Below are 18,252 nucleotides of genomic sequence, written 5' to 3' on the forward strand. Positions count from 1 at the left end.
AGAAAACCTGAGAGAGGTGAGAAAACCTGAGCCTGTGACAGAGTTTAACCTCCCAACAGGACGTCCATCACGGGAGCTACAACGGAAGAGTTCAGATTAGAGCGGAAACATTTTAGAACGTCACCATCAAAGACCAAAGCAAGACTTGACATTATTCATCGGTGTTATAAAACATGATCAATTTTGCAAGGAAAAAACAAGCAAGAATAAGCAAAACTGGTCTAGATATATTCCAAAAGAATATGCAGCAATTGAGTATGAGCAAACAGTGGATCGACAAAGTGTACTTATGTAAAATGCCCACGGTGCCCTTCCCCTGTAAGTTCTGTTTGTAAAGACTTTTGATAACTTTTTGTGCATTTTCTTCCACTTTGCAATTATCCACTACTTTGTGCTGCTTGGTCACATAAAATCCCAATAAAATAAAATAAAAAATAAAAAAATCAGACAAACGTTTTTTATTTGCAGTGTGACAAAAATATGAAAAGACCCAGGAGCCACGACTGCTTCTCCAAGGCACTTCAGACGAGACACATTTTACTGGCTGGTACAACCTGTGCCATCCAGGAGAGAGACTTTTACTACTACTAATCCGCGTACGACTGTCCGGGTGTGTGGGACACGTGTGCTTGCGGTGCTAACCAGGCCTCAGCGCATACTGTGCAGCAGAATAAACAAGTCTGTCTGTGTTCACAGGCTGCTATTAAAGCCATATAAAAGTACACACACACACACACACACACACACACACACACACACAAATGCAATAACAGCACACGTCATGGCCCTCAGCGGCTCTGTGTCTCTCGGCATGGGTTTGACAACAGCTGACCTAAACTATCTACGTCTTGCATCTCTGCACAGATATATAGGAAGACATAAAACATTTGGCACGAGCTTAGCTGCGCAGGCACAGAGCAGCAGGGCTTACCTCGATGAAACCGCATACGATAAATACGGCGTAATAACATGCTGCTGCGTCTAACAGCCGTCCTTCACCGTCCCGCTTCAGCAAAGCTGTCTTCACGACGCAGTTGCCATGTATCATCTACCGCTGCAGAGTACGTCGACTGGAATCACTTTTTTTTTTTTTGTTGTTTTTTTTATTTTTTAAATCTCCTGGAGGCTCCATCTCGTCAGACGTGAAATATCAGATATAAAACCGCGTCACGTCAAAACCCGTAAAGAGAAGTTTTACAGCCAATAGGCAGAGGGGGGGAAAAAACCCACTGTGGCCCAGCCGAGACATTGTAAATCAGAGACTAATGTTACCTATGTGGAGGTTTCAGTTATGGATTTATTCAGTCCTACTGATCCCAACTGAGCGTATCTTTACTGCTGTTTTAGCGGTATGGCAGTTTTTGTGCTTGTGCTTGCTCCGTAACTTAACATAATGTGAGTGAGTGGTTGCGTGGATCTGCGCTCGATGCACATGATCGCCTTTGTTTCTCAGTTCCTCTATGTGCATTTCCATGTGCGCTCCATAGACTTCATGTGCTGTCCACAATGGTTTATGACCAGCTTTTGCCCTCTGCTGGTGCAATTTAAGAAGCACTGTTTTTTGTCATAGTTTAGAACTGTATATTTTTGGGGGGTATTTTTTTGCCTCTAAAGCAATTTAACTCACACCCATTAATTACTCAGACATAAGACATTTCTTAAAGTTCCCCCTTGGGCTTGTTACAACCAGATAGCCCGACACGTAGCGGCGCCAAATTGTGAACAGGAAGGAAAAGGATTAATTGCAGATGGGAGAATCTGTTGACAGTCATTAGTCAGACACACCAAGAATGAGGCCTTTATGGAAAAGTGGGAAGAATGGCAAATGGACCGAACTTACATGGCGCTTTTCCAGTCTCTTTGGCCACCCAAAGAACTTTACACTAGAGCCACATTCACCTGCTTTCACTCCCAAACACTCACATTTACACACCACCTGTAGGAAGAAGGTCAGCTGCCACAACCGTCTCAACTACAACAACAGCAGGGAAACAAGTAGGCAAGAGTTGGAGCCTGACCGTGCTGATTCACAAGAAAGAAAACGTTTGCTGAACAATAGGTTTGGTTTGGTTTGGTTAAAAATGACCAATTGCTAAGGGTATATATTGTTAACAAAACAAGTCATTTAGATCAACATTACCAAGCAGGGTCACCACTTGATTATCAGGTGTGACGCCAGTGTTGCTAATGTTTGTTTATTGTAAAATGTGATGCTTGATCTGACCCCGCCAGGTAATTATTGTAAATAAAAATTTGTTCTTGAAGAAAGGTTAAATAAAGTAAAAATAAATACAATGCCAAGTAGTCCAGTCCCAGTTATTTTCTATAAATACCTGCCTTTTAAGGCTTAGGTGCTAAAATAACAACAGATGAAGGGACTACAGCAAAGAACCAAACTATGGATATTTAGAGACTTTGGTACTACCAGCCAGACGCAACAAAACCAACTTTGTTTCAACAAATTGATTCTCAAAAAGGAATCAAGTCAAAAGTTGAGAAGATGTGACACAAAAGACAAGAATGACAGAATCAGCTATATTAGATGAGACTGTCTGCACAGAAGAGTGATTTGACGTCGATTTTAGCATTCGGATAATAGGCATATTCTTGCTGCACAATTGAGAAAAACGATTCTGATGGAGACTTGAGATGCGCGCCATCCTTCAAGTTAAGCACTGGCTACATGTCAGATGAATTCTTACTAATGTAGATAGTAAACCCAACAGATTGGTGAAGTGCCATAAGTCCCACGCATTTCCCATGCTAGCTCACACCAAGCAGTGAGTTCCACCTCTCTGTCTCACCACTCTCCTTTTCATTCTCTCTCTCTTCCCTCTCTCTGTCTCTCGTTTTCATCCTGCCATGTCCTCTTCCCATCTCCTTTTCATTCTGGCTTCCGTCGTGCACCACTGTCATTATCGCCACTTTGTTTTTAGCTCATTTTCAGCCTGACCTCATCTCTGGAGGACGACAATTATAAAACGGGGACATTGTGTTTTCACATTGATTTTGCGGTCAGCGACTCGCTCACGTTTGACGGTCGTTTTTGTTCTCTGCATTGAAACTTGCCAAGTCCCAAATGCTCACACCACCCCCATCCCGCCTGCCCCCAAAACCACACCATCCAAACTCGCTCCCTGAACCCCAACGTATACCCCCAGTCCAATCTGAGAAGAGGGGGGCTTAACAGTGATCACATAAACGGATCATGGACCAACATGTCAGTGCTGCTCTAGATGTCAAAGGAGAGTTTTGGGTAAGGTGTAGCGTATAAGTAGTCTGGCAGTGCAAAGGGGCAAAAGCATGTGAGTAATGCCAGGTTGTTATGGGCAGTAAGGTGACTGATGAGCAGCTACATTCTGGTTTTATTCATGTGACCTGCTTTGAGAAGGATGTTGAAGCAGGTGGCAGATGGTTCAAACAGCAGAGGCAAAGCCCTGGGCAAACGGACTGCGGTGGTATTTCACTCACCTTGAGCATATAAAACACTATCCCTGTGGAAGCAACAGGCAGCATGGGGGGAAGGGGTCAGGCTTCTCCTCCTTGGCATGACATAGATCGCATAACTGGGCCAGCGCGGGTCTTAGCCTGCCTTGAGCTGATGAAAGTGAACCTCTAGAAAAAAAAAACACCTCTAAAACTCAGCAGGTGAGTTTAATCCTCGTGCAGGCCTGACAGGAGATACAGTGACTTAACTGATGGTTTATGGCAAAACCATCGACGTGGAGAGAAACGGCCTGAGACACACGAGCCGTCTCGCAACCCTCTAATAAGAAATTGAAGACACATGTCCGAATCTGCACCTTTTTACTTCTCGTTCGCTTTGCCAGAAGCTCTCATCACTGGCAGTACATTTCATATTGAAAGAGCAGCATTCAGGGAATGTAACTAATGCTGTACGTGCTTCGGAGTTGCCACAGAAATGAAGCACATAGGTGTTAAGAAATGCCAGTCAGTCTCCCTCAGTTCAGCTCCTGGCAGTGTGCTGGCAAGGCCCAAGGCCCAGGAATGCTGTGCCCGTCTGTCAACAAGAAGCTGCCTTCCCTGGCAGATACCACAGAGGAATTTTGTAACCTGGCCCTGGGTGGATTTCATAACCTGGCCAGAGGGCCTGAGGACTGTGAGAAGATTATGTTCAGGAGCTGCATGCATTTGTATGTCTGCAACAGAAGTGAGTTCAGAAACACTGCGACGTGAAAAGATTAAGAACCGTGTCATCGCACAGGAACCGTTTTCCTCCTAAACTGAATAAAGACCCTTAGAAGTGGAAGGTAAAACCAAAAAAAAAAGAAGAAATCGTGGACAGAGATCTGACTATGAAAGTTGGGTCATAACAGTACTGGAAATTTGATTACAGTGACCTGAGGCAATTGATGAGGTGTCTTGTCACCCAAGTTATTATCAAACATTGCAGTCATATTATTTGATTATATTTCATTACAGTTTATTACACCAAAAGAGTGCCCTAGCAAAAGCATTCATACCTATTGCACTTTTTCAAACTTTGTCATATTGCAAGAAGAAACTTCAACATTTGATTTTCCTTGGGTTTTATGTCACAGACTAACGCGAAGAATCTGATAATTGTTAAGCGGAAGGGAGAGGTACGTGGAAAATGAATTCTTTACTAATTGAATTTTGAAAAGTGTGGTGTCATTCAGCCTCCTACATGCTGAGACCTCAACATAAAATGAAGTGCAGCAAATTAAAAACAGGTCGATGTGAACCCTGTAGGAGCACTCCATAAATCTGAGCATTGTGAAAGAAAACAAGAAGAACAATGTTCTTCAATGAAGAAGTCTTGTTGCAGTTTAGCACAAGCCATAACACATTCACATTCCCCTGAGCACACCATGATGTGAAACATGGTGGTGACAGCATCATGCTGTGGGGAAGCTTTTCTTCAGGCAAGCTGTGTTACTTCCATGTCATCATTGACAATATTGGAACCACAATAGTTCCAATATGCATCATCCCTGTTGTCACGTGACATAGCTTAGCTTAATACCATTCATTACTTTGATAACTTTTGCAACGCATCTAAGTAACAAGAGAAGCAACTTACTGTAGCTTTAAATAATTTGGCAAACAATTTAGTAACTTTGTGGAAGAATATTGCGTTCTTTTTAAACCCTTATTTATTTGTTTCTTTGTTGTTTTTTTATTTTTAAGTCCTGTGTCAAAATGCAATTAAGCCTCTTGGAACTCATAAGTGAGAAGAATTTTGCTGCAATAAACATACTTTCTTTTGCTCTCTGGCGGATTCGGTTGTTATGAAGTGAATGTCTCTATTGTTTTTATTTTTATTGCGCTCGTGCAGTAATCGCTCACGAGAAACCTATCAGCCGAAACGTTTCGCTTTCGCTGGGTAGATGAGTGTGGGGTTGGGGTGAGGCGGGGGTGGGGGGAAGCTGAATTATTAACATCTTCTAATGTGCAGCATCCCTCTACCCTGGCCCTTAGCTCATTCTTCACCTTCTCCTCCCCCACCTCCCCACCAAATGTCCCTTCCAACCATAGTCTGACCTGATCCTGTTGCTCTGATTCTTATAATGAATGGTGTTCTCTATGTGGGGCCTGAATATGTGCGCTGGACCTAAGGGAGCACCACCTGAGTGATGAATCTGTCTCTCACTCTCTCTCTCTCTCTCTTGCTCTCTGGGAACACAGGCTCTTGCTGTATCAGGCATCTGTGGCAGGGGCAATTAGAAAGGTCCAGACGGAGCACAAGCTCTCTTCTCATGCTGTCCCCATTAGTGAGGGACAGACAAGCAGTGAGGATAGACAAGAAGAGAACACATAACAACAAGCTCTCAGAATAACACCTTAGGGGTTGTGTAGTAACCTTACCGAGCTCTGAAACTCTTAAGGTAACACCCCCAACTTGTACAAAAAAGGGATTTCATTCGTGCCAATCAGACGTCGCTTAAGCTCCTCTGCTGTGACAAAAAAAAAAAAGACAAATCACATCATCGCGTTAATTAATGAAAAAAAAAAAAAACACAATAGGGCAGAGTGGGATGAAGCCCAGCAGCGTGCCAAGATGATGACACAATGATTGAAGTTGTGGATGCTGCACTGCCCGCCACACAAGTGGAAGGTGTTAAAAATGGATCCAGAGTCAGTAAATTATGTGTTTACGTGTTTTCTAACAGGAAGCAGCCGATTCGATGCCAAGGACACTCTGGTCTCTGGAAGCCAATGTATGTCACAGCTAGCAGTTTCTGTGTGGACATGTGTTTGTGTCTCTTATCCTTGACCACAGACATGTGCAGAGACCAGAGCTGTTTCCATGTCGCCTTTGTCTCCACATCAATTATCTATTGAGCCAAGTGTGGAACCGAAGCTGCCCTGGCAAGCGGCGCTACGGTCCTGGTCATTTAGCTTGTTTGCAATGCCCTTACCTCATTTCTTGGTCAACTCCAGTTGCATGGAAAATGGGGCAGTCAGCATTTTAAACAGGGCCAGGCGGCAACGGCACCTAATGCTGCTCCAGGAGGCTCCGCGGCGAAGTGCTGAAGAGCTTGGACAGCGTGGACGAACGGAGTCTGTCTCAGTGGTCTCACAAACAAATAAGAAACAAACCTACAAACAAAACTCTTCCAAAATCTGCAAACATTCCCGCTGTTTCATCGCTACCAAAACACCACTGAAAAATGATGTGTCGGTGGAAACATGTTTTGTGTACTCGGTCCAGCATGCGCAATGAATTTGGCCATTCGGGATCCTACAATCAGAATAAAAAACTTGATTTCTGGTGTTTCTTTAGTTTTAACACAAGTAGAAGGAAATAGATTGGTCCATGTTCGTTCTCTGGGTTGAGGCAAAGAGGTGTGCTGCTGCCCTCCAGTGGTGGATATTTATACTGACTTTCAAAAGTCCCATGGAAAATCATGAAGTTTAGTTAATACAGGAAAGGAGGATTTCAGGTTAAAAGGATGCCATGATACTGACTTGTTATATTTGACTTCGCACTTAAAATCTGCACATTTTGTCACATTACAACCCCAAACATCTGTGTATTTTATTGGAATTTTATCTGAAAAAACCAACACAGACACATAATTGTGACAAAGAAGAAAAATTAAGTCTTCTACTGTATGTCTGAACCAGCTTAGACAATCAAATATGAACTTGAGTATTTTTTATTTTTTTGCAAAATATTTCAAGTTCAGTCAGACTGGATGGAGAGTAACAAGTATTAAATTTTGCTATTCTGTCTCAAATGTAAGACTCGACCATTCTAGGTCGTGAACATACTTTGACCTTAATTCCACTCCAGTGGACTTTGATATAGAGATTTTTGTCCTAATTCAGAAAAAGACCATAAGTTGCTGCATAATGTTTGCTTAAAATCACTTTATCATCTCAAAAAGCGACAACAGAATCTCATCTCTGACTTCAAACATCAGCTGCAAAAGAGACGTAGACAAAACTAAATTCGGGGGTAGCATCGGATCTGTCCTCCGTTTGTCCCTCGAGGGCCCTCGCATCACCTTGAACTCAGCAGAAGGCTGTGTGAAGCGTTGCCAAGTCTAAGAACATGAACTCTGGTCTGAGTGTGACTGCGAGACTGGGCTTGGGGAGCTGGGCTGGAAGGGGCAGAGGATGGAAGGGAGATGAAGGAGATGTTGGCGAATCCATCATAGACAAGACAAATGATGCACAGACAGATGGCACTTAACATGGTGGCCGGGTCCAGTTAGTTTCCGGTTACAGCAGCTCGAGCTCGGCTGCTTACGGTTACAGTTACGCTGACAGCCTTGACCCCTGCGTGATCTTTGCCCAAAAAGGACTTCTATATTTTTCATTCTCCAAGATAAAGCCCACTAATTCAAGAAGGCAAAACCACAATTTGGCTCGGCAGCCACAAAGGGGGAATCTAACTAATTTAGCAGCTCCGTCCTGCTGCATTGAAAGTACTAAGGTCTGCTGGGAAAGACCCGTCAGGCTATCGGGATACAGATGTAAAATTTTGAGAATAAGATTTCACTGTCTCCTCACTTTAGACCTTTTTTTCCTAAATGCGATTTGATCTATTAAAAATTATACTCCCATGCTATCTCAGGTGTAACCTTTTGGTCTTCGCTGTTTATTTCAAATGGATTTTGCGTACTACCGTCTTTCTGTGTTTTATACTAAACATTCGACTGATGTGATCTCACACTGACTTCAAAACAAGACTTTCTGTCGCTGGATAACACGACAGTCCGCTTCTCAACAGCCACATGAACAGAAAAGGTGAAAAGAAAACATGTCCTATTTAAACTCTAAGGTTCAGCATAATTTGCATATGATGAAGTATTTGGTTTTTCATGTTTTATTTTGGTCTAATTTTTGCTTAAATAAGTATTAAAATTGTGGAAAAGGACATTTGCTTCTTTACACTTGAGGTTTGACATAAATAGTTTTAGAAACTATTTTAGACCAAATTGCTTATTTTTCGCAAACAGAAAGTGTGCATTATTTTGCAAGTGGACATTTTACATTTTTCTTTTTATATCAAGAAAGTGTGTTGCTGCTGTTTTTGAGTGTTTTCTTTCCTTTCCTTTACTCTGTTCTGCTAAATGAGTCCATAAACATTAAAGGCATTTTTCATCCCAATGGTGTAAAAGTTCTACATTTGTCTGGATGAGATGATTACCTTTATTTTGGTCACTTATTGATCTTCTTGATAGAAATAAAGAAAAATCAAATCTCTCACTGATGCTGATCCAACTGCTTTTGCAGATCTAAGACTTTTGCCCATCTTTACTTTAATTGAGGGGAAAAAAAGCTGTTTGGCTTTTCTCGTTTCGCAAAATAATATATTGCCTATAGGTTTGTTTTATTTGATCCCTTTTGTCTTTTTATAGTCACTCTTGTCAGATAATTATTTTTATCTATAAATATACCACAAACATAGGTCACATGGTGTTATTAGTTGTCTGCTTATACTGGAAAAGTGGCAATAAAATACAATTTTCACAGTAGTAATATTCCTACTTTGATGTCCACGCATATGAATGATAAAGACAAACAAAAAACAAAAAAGTTATGTGCATTTTTTACATTTATAATTCAATCACTATCTACATAGGCATATCTGTTACAGTTTTTTACGTTTTTATTTGTGTCACTTGTTTAGATACGCAGCTATATTGTAATTAATTGATTTAGCCAGTGATGAGTTCACTTTTTCTTTTTTTTTCTTTTTTTCAGGAAAATCTGAAATATAGCAAACATGATTTAAATTCGTCCGGCAGGGGGCCCCCGAGAGCCAGACAAACTTCTTTCTCACTTCAAAGCTTCAAGTTTGTGATTAGATTCACAAACAAGCCCGAAAAAATCTGGGGGGGAAAAAGTGTAGAAGAAATAATAATTATTTTTATTTATTTATTCACTTTTTTAAAAGAACTAATAATCTGACAGCACTGACAGTACTTTGACTCACACAGGTACAAACATCTTCATTGTCTGATGAAGATTATTAAGGGTCGTGATTTTATGCGCATAGGCAATTTAATAATTCCTCCTGCTTGTGCAAGTGCTGAAGTCTAATTCATGTCCACCATAACTGCTTTTACCTTCAATAAATAATTAACAGTTTGTTTTGCATCCTCAGTTAAACAGACAGTTCCTGACCTCCTCAAAAAGCCACAAAAGTGGAAGCACATTGAAGGAAAGTTGAGAGAAAGGAAAAAACATGGTAGAAGGAGTTGCACAGTAGGGATAGTCGTACCCTATGGAGGGAAAGAAAACCCGTTCAAGTTTCACTGACCTCAGAACTTCAAGTGCCATCACACACAGTCACAATACGTTTTTCATTAGCGTAAAAGCCGTGGACAGAAGTAAATACCTGAAATGCATCACATTTGAATTTCATCTTTGAATTGATTAGGAGAAACAAATTAGCTCATGATGTTCACATTGAGATGCGCCTTGAATAAGGAAAGTCAATTTGCCACAGCCTGCACCTTGTGCATCTACACCAAGGTCTTTGCATCCACAGTCCTTCCAAAGCCGCAGTTATTTCTGTCACCTGTACACATTCTTCCACAAAACTTTTTTTGTTTCTCTCAACTTTCCGTTACAGTGCTTAGACACATCCCTTTTCAATTTTCAATTTCAGCAGTTCGTCGTAGAGGGAATCGCTGTCTGTCTAAAAAACAGCTGTCAAATAGTTTGATTTTATAATCCATGCCATTTCTTCATTAAAATCCTTTTTAATTGTCTCTAAACCTTCTAAAAGAATGTTGGTAGGTTTTTAATACCTGCAGGCCATAGAGATCCATGCTTTTAATATACATATATATATATATATATATATATATATATATATATATATATATATATATATATATATATATATATATATAAATTGATTACTGAAGTAATGATTGGTGATTGTCCCACTTATTATACACTTATATTAAAACAAACATGAATCTGCTCCGTCAGACATTTTGAACATGTGCAGATTTTTGTGGCACAATAACAGCATAGGTTCATTAACTCGAATAAAAACATTTCATTTAGGAGAGTAACATGGTAGTAGGTAGTAGTGTGTGTGGAGGGGGCGGGGGGATGGATACACCCTCAGTCCAACACGCATCCCTTAAAAATACCCACTCTTTCGTGGAGCGGAAGTTTTTAAGCGACCTTATCTGCAGCTTTATCTGAGCTGGAGATGTGCTGCAGAAAGACAGGTCAAAGGGGACCGCGGGGCTGCTGCAGGAAGGAGCATTAGGGATGTGAAACACATGCCAGGCCTTGTCATGTTCAATTTACAGTTGACAGAGTAAATTAGTGTCCATGTGTGAATACAGTTTTTGTTGTTTCGCCTTCTTTGAGTTCATTTCGGCAACAAACTGCAGGAAAAAGACCCCCGACCCCAGGAAAAAAAAAAAAAAATGCGGGAACTGCACTCTGACTCCGTGGAAATCAATCACGATGGGAACATTTCCCAACGTCTTGTTTTACTCTCTTTCCGCGATTATTATAGCAGGAGCGGGGCCAGTGTTGACTCTCGCACCGGCCGGGAAGGATTTTAGGGCCATTCATCAGCTGGCGAGGCGCACAAATAGTCTTAAAAACTATAAACACCACAGCCGGCGTGGAGACAGGGGGACCCATTTACCCCGTGGCTGCGCTAAACGCTGAAGATAAAACAAACGATAATACTGTCTGTCTCCTGGGAGCGTCTCCACAGGCATTAATGCTTGCTTTAATGCCAGAGGCAGGAAAACCGCACGGAGGCTGTGCGTCCTTACGCACACAGAAATTGGCTATAACTGGTCACTGCAGGGATTTTGGTGGTTTGTGAGTATATATTTTCATTTATGAGGAGCTGATTTTTTTTCAGACACAATGGCATAATTTTAAATTCGACAAAGAAAAAATAAATAAATAAAGATTGCACGTGAATAAATATTACGCCAGCCAAGAAAGTGTCAGTCGTGACACTTGCTTAGGATTACCTGGCCGGCAGCGTGGGTGGGAAAGTGTGTGTGCGTGCGTGCGTACGTGCGTGTGTTTGTGTGTGGATTTGTTGTCATCTGTTATCACATCCCGATAAGACAGACAGCGGCTCCAGAATCCCTTGGAGGCAGACAGCAAAGTGTGTCGCTCCCGGTTTCAGGTTCTGTGTTCAGGGACCCCAAACTGTTGTCTGATCCTTTTTGCCCCCTCCCAAACGCTTGTCTGCCGCGTTTCTCTTCGAATAAACGACGAAACCGACGCCTCGAAACACACAGCAACCACAAGAAACATTAACCTTTCCTAATTAGGCCACGTTATCAAAACCTGTGATCACTTATTCGCTTAATCAGGTCTGACGCACGGTGATCGGATAAATCGTCCCTCTTGGGAATTGAAGTCAGTTGAGTCCAAAATGTTGGGTTTTATCAAAAAAAAAAAAAAAAAAAAACACAAAACGAGCTCTACCTGAACACATCAGTCCTGCAATGAAACACGGTGGTGGCAGCATTGTGCTGTAGAGATACTCTTCTTATTGAGGATCATGAAGCCAGATGGGAGATAGACACAGGTAAATCAGCCAAAGTTCATGTTCAAGCATGAATACCAGTAAACCAACAGCCCACTGTAAGAAACAAACAAACAACAACAACAAAAACAAAAAAGTCTCTAAAGTACATTTTACTAATTTCTTGCAACCACAGAATTTTACCATAAAAACACAGCTGCTGGTATTTTACTGTAAATTAAACAGTTTGGGCTAAGAATCAGCCCAAACTGGCTGTTAGCATAACTTTGTTATGCTAACAGCATTGTTGTTAGCATAACTTTTTTTTTACATATAAAAATGTAAAAAAATAAAATAAATAAAACTAATAATAATAATAATAATAATAATAATAATAAATGACGTACTGAACATGCTGTATGGCATCACCTCACGTCATCGAACACATGCATTAGGTTAATCTCTTCCTCCCTGCCCCTCCTCCCTGCGTCACAGCCAGGAGAGAGAAAGAGAGAGGCCCAGAAAGAAAGAAAGAAAAAACTTTGGAGACAAAGCTGACATCCAAAATGCACACTTCACTCAAGCCTGGTCTGGTTGACCAAACTAACACTTAAAACCAGTAAATATTCCCAGGCAGGAGAGTCTTTGTTGACATCTTTTTTTGTTGTTGCTTCCACATGGCAGATTCATAGCTTTTTTACCCCCCTCCTTTCTCGTGCGTCTTTTTGGCAATGTTTCCCAGCCCCAGCACGTCCACACCCTTCTCTGTCAAGGATATATTAAACTTGGAGCAGAATCCCGACGTGATGGTATCTTCTCTTGACATTTCCCCGCGCATGGACTGCTCTGCCACCTCATCCTGCATGCTGGCCCGCTTGAAGCAGGAGCCTCTCCGGGACATGTCCGCCGCCGCCGCCGCCGCCTCCTCCTCCCTGTCTCAGCAGGACATCCAAGACTCCAACAAGGCCGGCAGAGGCAACTTTGCGCCCACATTTTACGGCAAATCGTACACGGGGATGGAAATGGAGAGGGGTGCGAAATCAGACGCGTTTGAGGAGAAACGAAGAAAAGGTGAGCAGAAAATCGCGGGCCTGCGTGCAAAAATTAGGGCACTTTACTTTGAAGAAATCGTAGTGGAGTTAAACATCAAGGAGGAATTGAATAGCTCAATACAAACAAGCAACAAGACTTATCACAAATAAGTGATTGGAATTGGCGTCAAATCTGTGAATGCGCGCGTTGCGCACCCGCAAATGCGCCATTACACTCATAAAAATGACCTTTATTAGGAATTATTCATAACACGAACTTTTAATCAACTACATCTGCTGGTAAATATGAAGTTAAAGGGAAAAAAATGGATGACGTCCAACTAAATAAAATATATCCTTCCTGTCATTAAGACTCTTACTGAAGATGTTGGGGTCAGTCAGTCGTGATTTGTTGCTTGTGGAAGGTAACGTTAAGGACATGGATGCATTCAGATTGTGTTATGAAAGAAGACATCGATTTTGTAGAAGCTAAGAACTTTCATAGGACTTGTAGATGAAAGTAAATACGTTTTAGAGACAGATTTTTATTTTATTTATTTATTTATTTTATTTTTAACTTTCAACTTATTTAGCAACAACACTAATGCCCAAAGTAAAACTTAGCAACATGAGCTTCTTACTTCAGGGCAGCGGTTGCTAATGGCTGGGTCTGGCATTGATCAAGCTGATCTTGCAGGTTTTCAATGCATATTAAGGCAGATGATTCTGGATTGAGGATGTATAAACATATGTTTTCAGTTCTTTATTTTTATTATTGATGTTTAGTCGGTAAATATCGCCTTTTCTAAAGATTAAATCGGTATAAAAAATCCCTTAAATGTAATTTATTTAAGAATTTTAATTAACCAGTTTTATTAATTTTAATCTTAGCAATTTGTTAAGTAAATGTATTTAAGTGTTTAAAATTAATTTAAGTGTCTTTTAGCTGTAAAGCTTTCACGATTCTGCTCACTAAAATTAACCTACATAACAATGTAGGCAAATTGATTATATTGATTAAATTATAACAAAGTTTTATTAGTGTAGCACCATTTGATCATGTCACTTCCACACCAATAGCATGTCTAATGCAATAAAGTTTATGGAAACTCGCATTTATTTTTCGCTCTTTCTTGTCTGGGCTGCCGGAAGATTTCCGCGCCCCTGCCGGGCCTCTGGAGGACGCGAAGACCGAGGAGCTGGAGCGGCCCAAGCCTCGGAGACGCAGGAAGCCGCGGGTCCTCTTCTCCCAGGCGCAGGTGTACGAGCTGGAGCGCCGCTTCAAGCAGCAGAGGTATCTGTCCGCCCCGGAGCGAGACCACCTGGCCGGGGTGCTCAAACTCACCCCGACCCAAGTGAAGATCTGGTTCCAGAACAGGAGGTACAAGTGCAAGCGACAGAGGCAGGACCAGAGCCTGGAGATGGTGTCCCTGCCGCCGCCCAGGAGGGTGTCGGTTCCGGTGCTGGTGCGGGACGGGAAGCCCTGCCTCGCCGGAGAAGCGGCCGCCTACAACCCTTCCTACAGCGTGGGCCCCATCAATCACTTCGCCTACAACAACTACCCGGCCTTCAGCAACTACACCGGGCCCGGATGCAACACAAACTACGCGTGCAGTTATCCTGCAGGCGCCATGCAGACTGTGCAGGGCTCGTCCGGCAACGGGAATTACGTGAACTTTGGGGTGGGAGACTTGAATAATGTCCAGAACACGTTTTCTCCCAGCAACGGAGTGTCCTCGCTGCACGGCATCAGGACGTGGTAACAAAATCATCCAATAGCAAAAAGTTAGTTTGAGTGGATTCTGAGACTGCATGCGGATTTCTAAAGGTGTCCACACAGAAAGGAATATTTATATAGCTCTAGCTATACCTTTTGGGTTGTTCTTGTTGCTAGCACCAGGTTTTTGTTTTTTTGTTTTGTTTTTTTGTTTTTGTTGTTTTTTTTCCCCCCTAAGTAACTCAAACGTCAATTTATGGCGCACTGTGTAATTTCTGCGTAAATGATAGTAGTAATAATAAAAAAAAGGTTGAAACATAAGCTCACATATTCTACTTTTATTTTGAATTTAAAATTTGTCAGGACATTATTATTATTATTATTATTATTATTATTGTAAACATATTCAAACAGTTTGCTAAATTTAGAGAGAGAAAGCCTATGGGTTGCTTCATATATTTGTTGTACAAAATTCAAAATTCTCCCCATACGAAAGAATTTTGAAGGACCTTGGGTTTTAAACAATGAAATGATTGAAATTAAATAATTTAAATTTGACATAAATGAAATGTTAATCATTAAATTCTAGCAGCCTTAGCTTTTAACAGACAGAGTTTAATCAAGGAAATTGGTGCAAACGTCTATGCTTAGGATATTTTGAATGAATATTCCTGAGGAGATATTCAACAATTCCAAATTTGTTCCTCGGCAAATTGAAGGAAATTTGCGTTTTAAGATCATTTTTACTCCAGTTGATTAGCAAAGTTATGGTTTTGTACTAACTTACAAACTAAACACAAAATATATTGTTTGTCCATTTGTATTTTATGAATTAAAAAGTCAATATAACCTCTATATGGCTCATATAGGATCCTGAGCTCAGTTAGCTTCCACAGCAGAGTCATAAATCACACAGAACTTCAGTTTTGTTTTTAATATCTGAAATCGAGGGACATACAGATTTTGCCTGACAACATCTATGAAGCCTTGTCCGCTGAGTCAGGGTTAAGTAGTTCTGCTTGCCAGCAGGTTGTAGCGTTAGCGCCGTTGCTAAACAAATTGATTACGAGTTTAAATTCCTGCTCCGACACAGACATTTTTTTGTTCACCACACGTCTCACAGCAATTTTTCACCTTCACTGAGTCGATATGTTCATTCATAACACAGCTCTTGAAAACATGTCGGCCTTGTAGCATGACGGCTAAGCAAAACAAGATTTTCAGTCAAATTCTAATCAAAACAAAGTAGTTAAGTGTTCAGAGAGTTTAAAGTTAATCCAGTGTTGCATTTACAAATTAGATTTTTGGTTAAAACTTTTAATTTTTACTAATAAACACCCTTCAAGACTAACTTTTACACTTTGTTTTGGTTATGTGCCTTGTGTTATAAGCAAACGTTAAGAACTGTCATGATTGTGGATGTGAAACTCGCCTCGACTCAGCAAGAACTCAAGTTTGAATCCAGCTTTACGTGGGTAATGTTGTAGTCAAACTTGCCAGCAAAAGGAGCTTCGTATAAGGCTTTATATGCAAAGGAACGGCATATGAAGGTTTACGGGCCACTTGTTTGGAACACGATCTAAAAAATACATTACGGTTTCAGTCTTCTTTTCAACCTTAAGCAGAATTCTCCGATTATTTTTATGTGTGTGTTTTGTTTTTGTGTTTTATTTTAGCACAGGATGACAACACAGATGAGCCAAATTATTTCACAATCAGTTCAAATTTATTTGACTCAACTGAGGGTCTTTTGTCTTCACAGCTCCCATACTTTTGGGTCAGAAAATATTAAAACACTTGAAGAAAATGTATGCAATTCATTTATCAAAAGACTCCCAACAATTTGCTGTCCCAATGTTCCTCGGATTTGAAATAAAATTGGTGACTTAGTGGTGACCAAGAGGGATCTTTAAATACGACCCCGGTGTGTTAATGACATCCTGACAGAATGAACTATAAACCCTCATAATGGAGATTAGTGGCCGTTAAAAACCCTGGCATGGTTCCTGTCAGGTTAAAATGTTCAAGTGGCTGTTAGAAAGCTTCAGTCATTTTTACTTAAACAAGGTGAAAAGGTTGTTAAAAGTTTATTCATTTTTACAGCCGGCTGTCAGCCGACTTCGCTCTGTACACAAACGCTTAGAGGCCGCTGGGGGCAGAGCCGGCTGCCGGCCGCGACCTTGACCCGTAATAAACCTTTGAAGACAACTTGAAATGTAAAAAATGCTCACACCGAAAAGATTTAAAAAAAAAACTGAAATCTATATCGTCGGCATTTCAGGTGTACTTATTTCTCGCACACACTGAGAAGTAGGTTTAAATAAAGCTTAATTTAAAATAATTAATTTGAACTGGACTCGGCAGTAGGAATGTGTGATTTATGGACTTTGGCACAAGCGTTTCTGGCCATTAATGTGTCTGCATGCAGTCAAAGCTTGACAAAAGCGTCCCTTCAAAATTCAAACTTAACCAATAAATACATGAGATTACTACAGCCGTTACACCCAAAAGTGAAACTGTGCTCCTGAGAAGTATGCTACACACGGTTTTTATTCAGTCAGGTTTTAAAAAGTGAACGATGAACTGACAGTAGACAAATTAGTCGAAAAGCAAACTTAATCCAATTTTTTGACTGATAAACTAAATCTTTACAACTAAGTAACATTTATTGTAACAGTTTGCAAACATCTATTTGAGTAAGTCTTAAATGGGATGGTTAAATAATCGACATTGTGGATGTCTAAGGCAAGATAAAAAACTTCTCAAGTGTTTAAAAACATAATTATTCAACTAAATTAGTTGGATTTTAAATCATCACGAAGGTAATTTTGCCCTTCTGGTTTATCCCGCACGCTGAAAAGAAACAAACAGATGGCTTGTGATAAAATGTTAAATCACATTATTGTTTTCCCTGACAACCAGCTAGGATGAGCAGTTTTCAGGGTTAGGAAGCTAACTTTGTGAGAAAAGTTTGACTCTAGCATTAGATTTGTAGCTAAGCTAGCTGGAAACAAACTTAAGTTTTTGCTGTAGCACAGAAAAAAATTTTCACCACAAATGTTAGAATAGCTTCCTTCGGTGAAAGGATCTGTTAATCCATAATACAACCCATAAAAACACAGCCGTCCACTGGCACCATGTGGATCAGAGGCAGAGCAGAAGCATCCTCAGCAATATTAGTTTCAGAGGTTTGAAGAGCATCATCAGAAAATGAATAATACTCATTTTAAAGGGGAAATTATTCCCAAAACAGTGCAAATGGATTTCTGTGCGTCACGCTTTCCATCTCAGGAAAAAGCTGCGTGTCAAACAAACGAGGAGCTGCTGAGGTTTCGGCCTCTTGTTTAGTGTGCTGGTGGAAAACGTGCTCCCCATTGTGCTCTTCAGAGACCCTGACTCGCTTGTTGAGATACAAACGAAACCACTCGATCAACAATATCTCTGTGCTAAATGGAAGAATAGTCTAATTTGCTCAACACAGAGCACCAGGCCTCGTCTAAGTGTCCAGTTATACACGAACAGGAGAGGAGCAGGCTCAG

At 40.8% G+C, this 18,252-nt stretch overlaps 1 protein-coding gene across 1 annotated transcript; it reads left to right on the top strand.

The window, feature by feature from the left end:
- Window positions 1-12,306: 12,306 nt before the first annotated feature.
- nkx2-5 (NK2 homeobox 5) lies at window positions 12,307-16,304 on the top strand. The gene is made up of 2 exons (XM_014993646.2): window positions 12,307-13,036; window positions 14,149-16,304. The coding sequence occupies exons 1-2, from the start codon at window positions 12,697-12,699 to the stop codon at window positions 14,757-14,759; spliced, it is 951 nt and encodes a 316-aa protein (XP_014849132.2). The 5' UTR covers window positions 12,307-12,696; the 3' UTR covers window positions 14,760-16,304.
- The last annotated feature ends 1,948 nt before the right edge of the window (window positions 16,305-18,252 follow it).

Source organism: Poecilia mexicana, unplaced genomic scaffold (assembly GCF_051168715.1).
Source record: "Poecilia mexicana isolate PSO_F unplaced genomic scaffold, ASM5116871v1 scaffold_10, whole genome shotgun sequence".
NCBI classification, from domain to species: domain Eukaryota; kingdom Metazoa; phylum Chordata; class Actinopteri; order Cyprinodontiformes; family Poeciliidae; genus Poecilia; species Poecilia mexicana.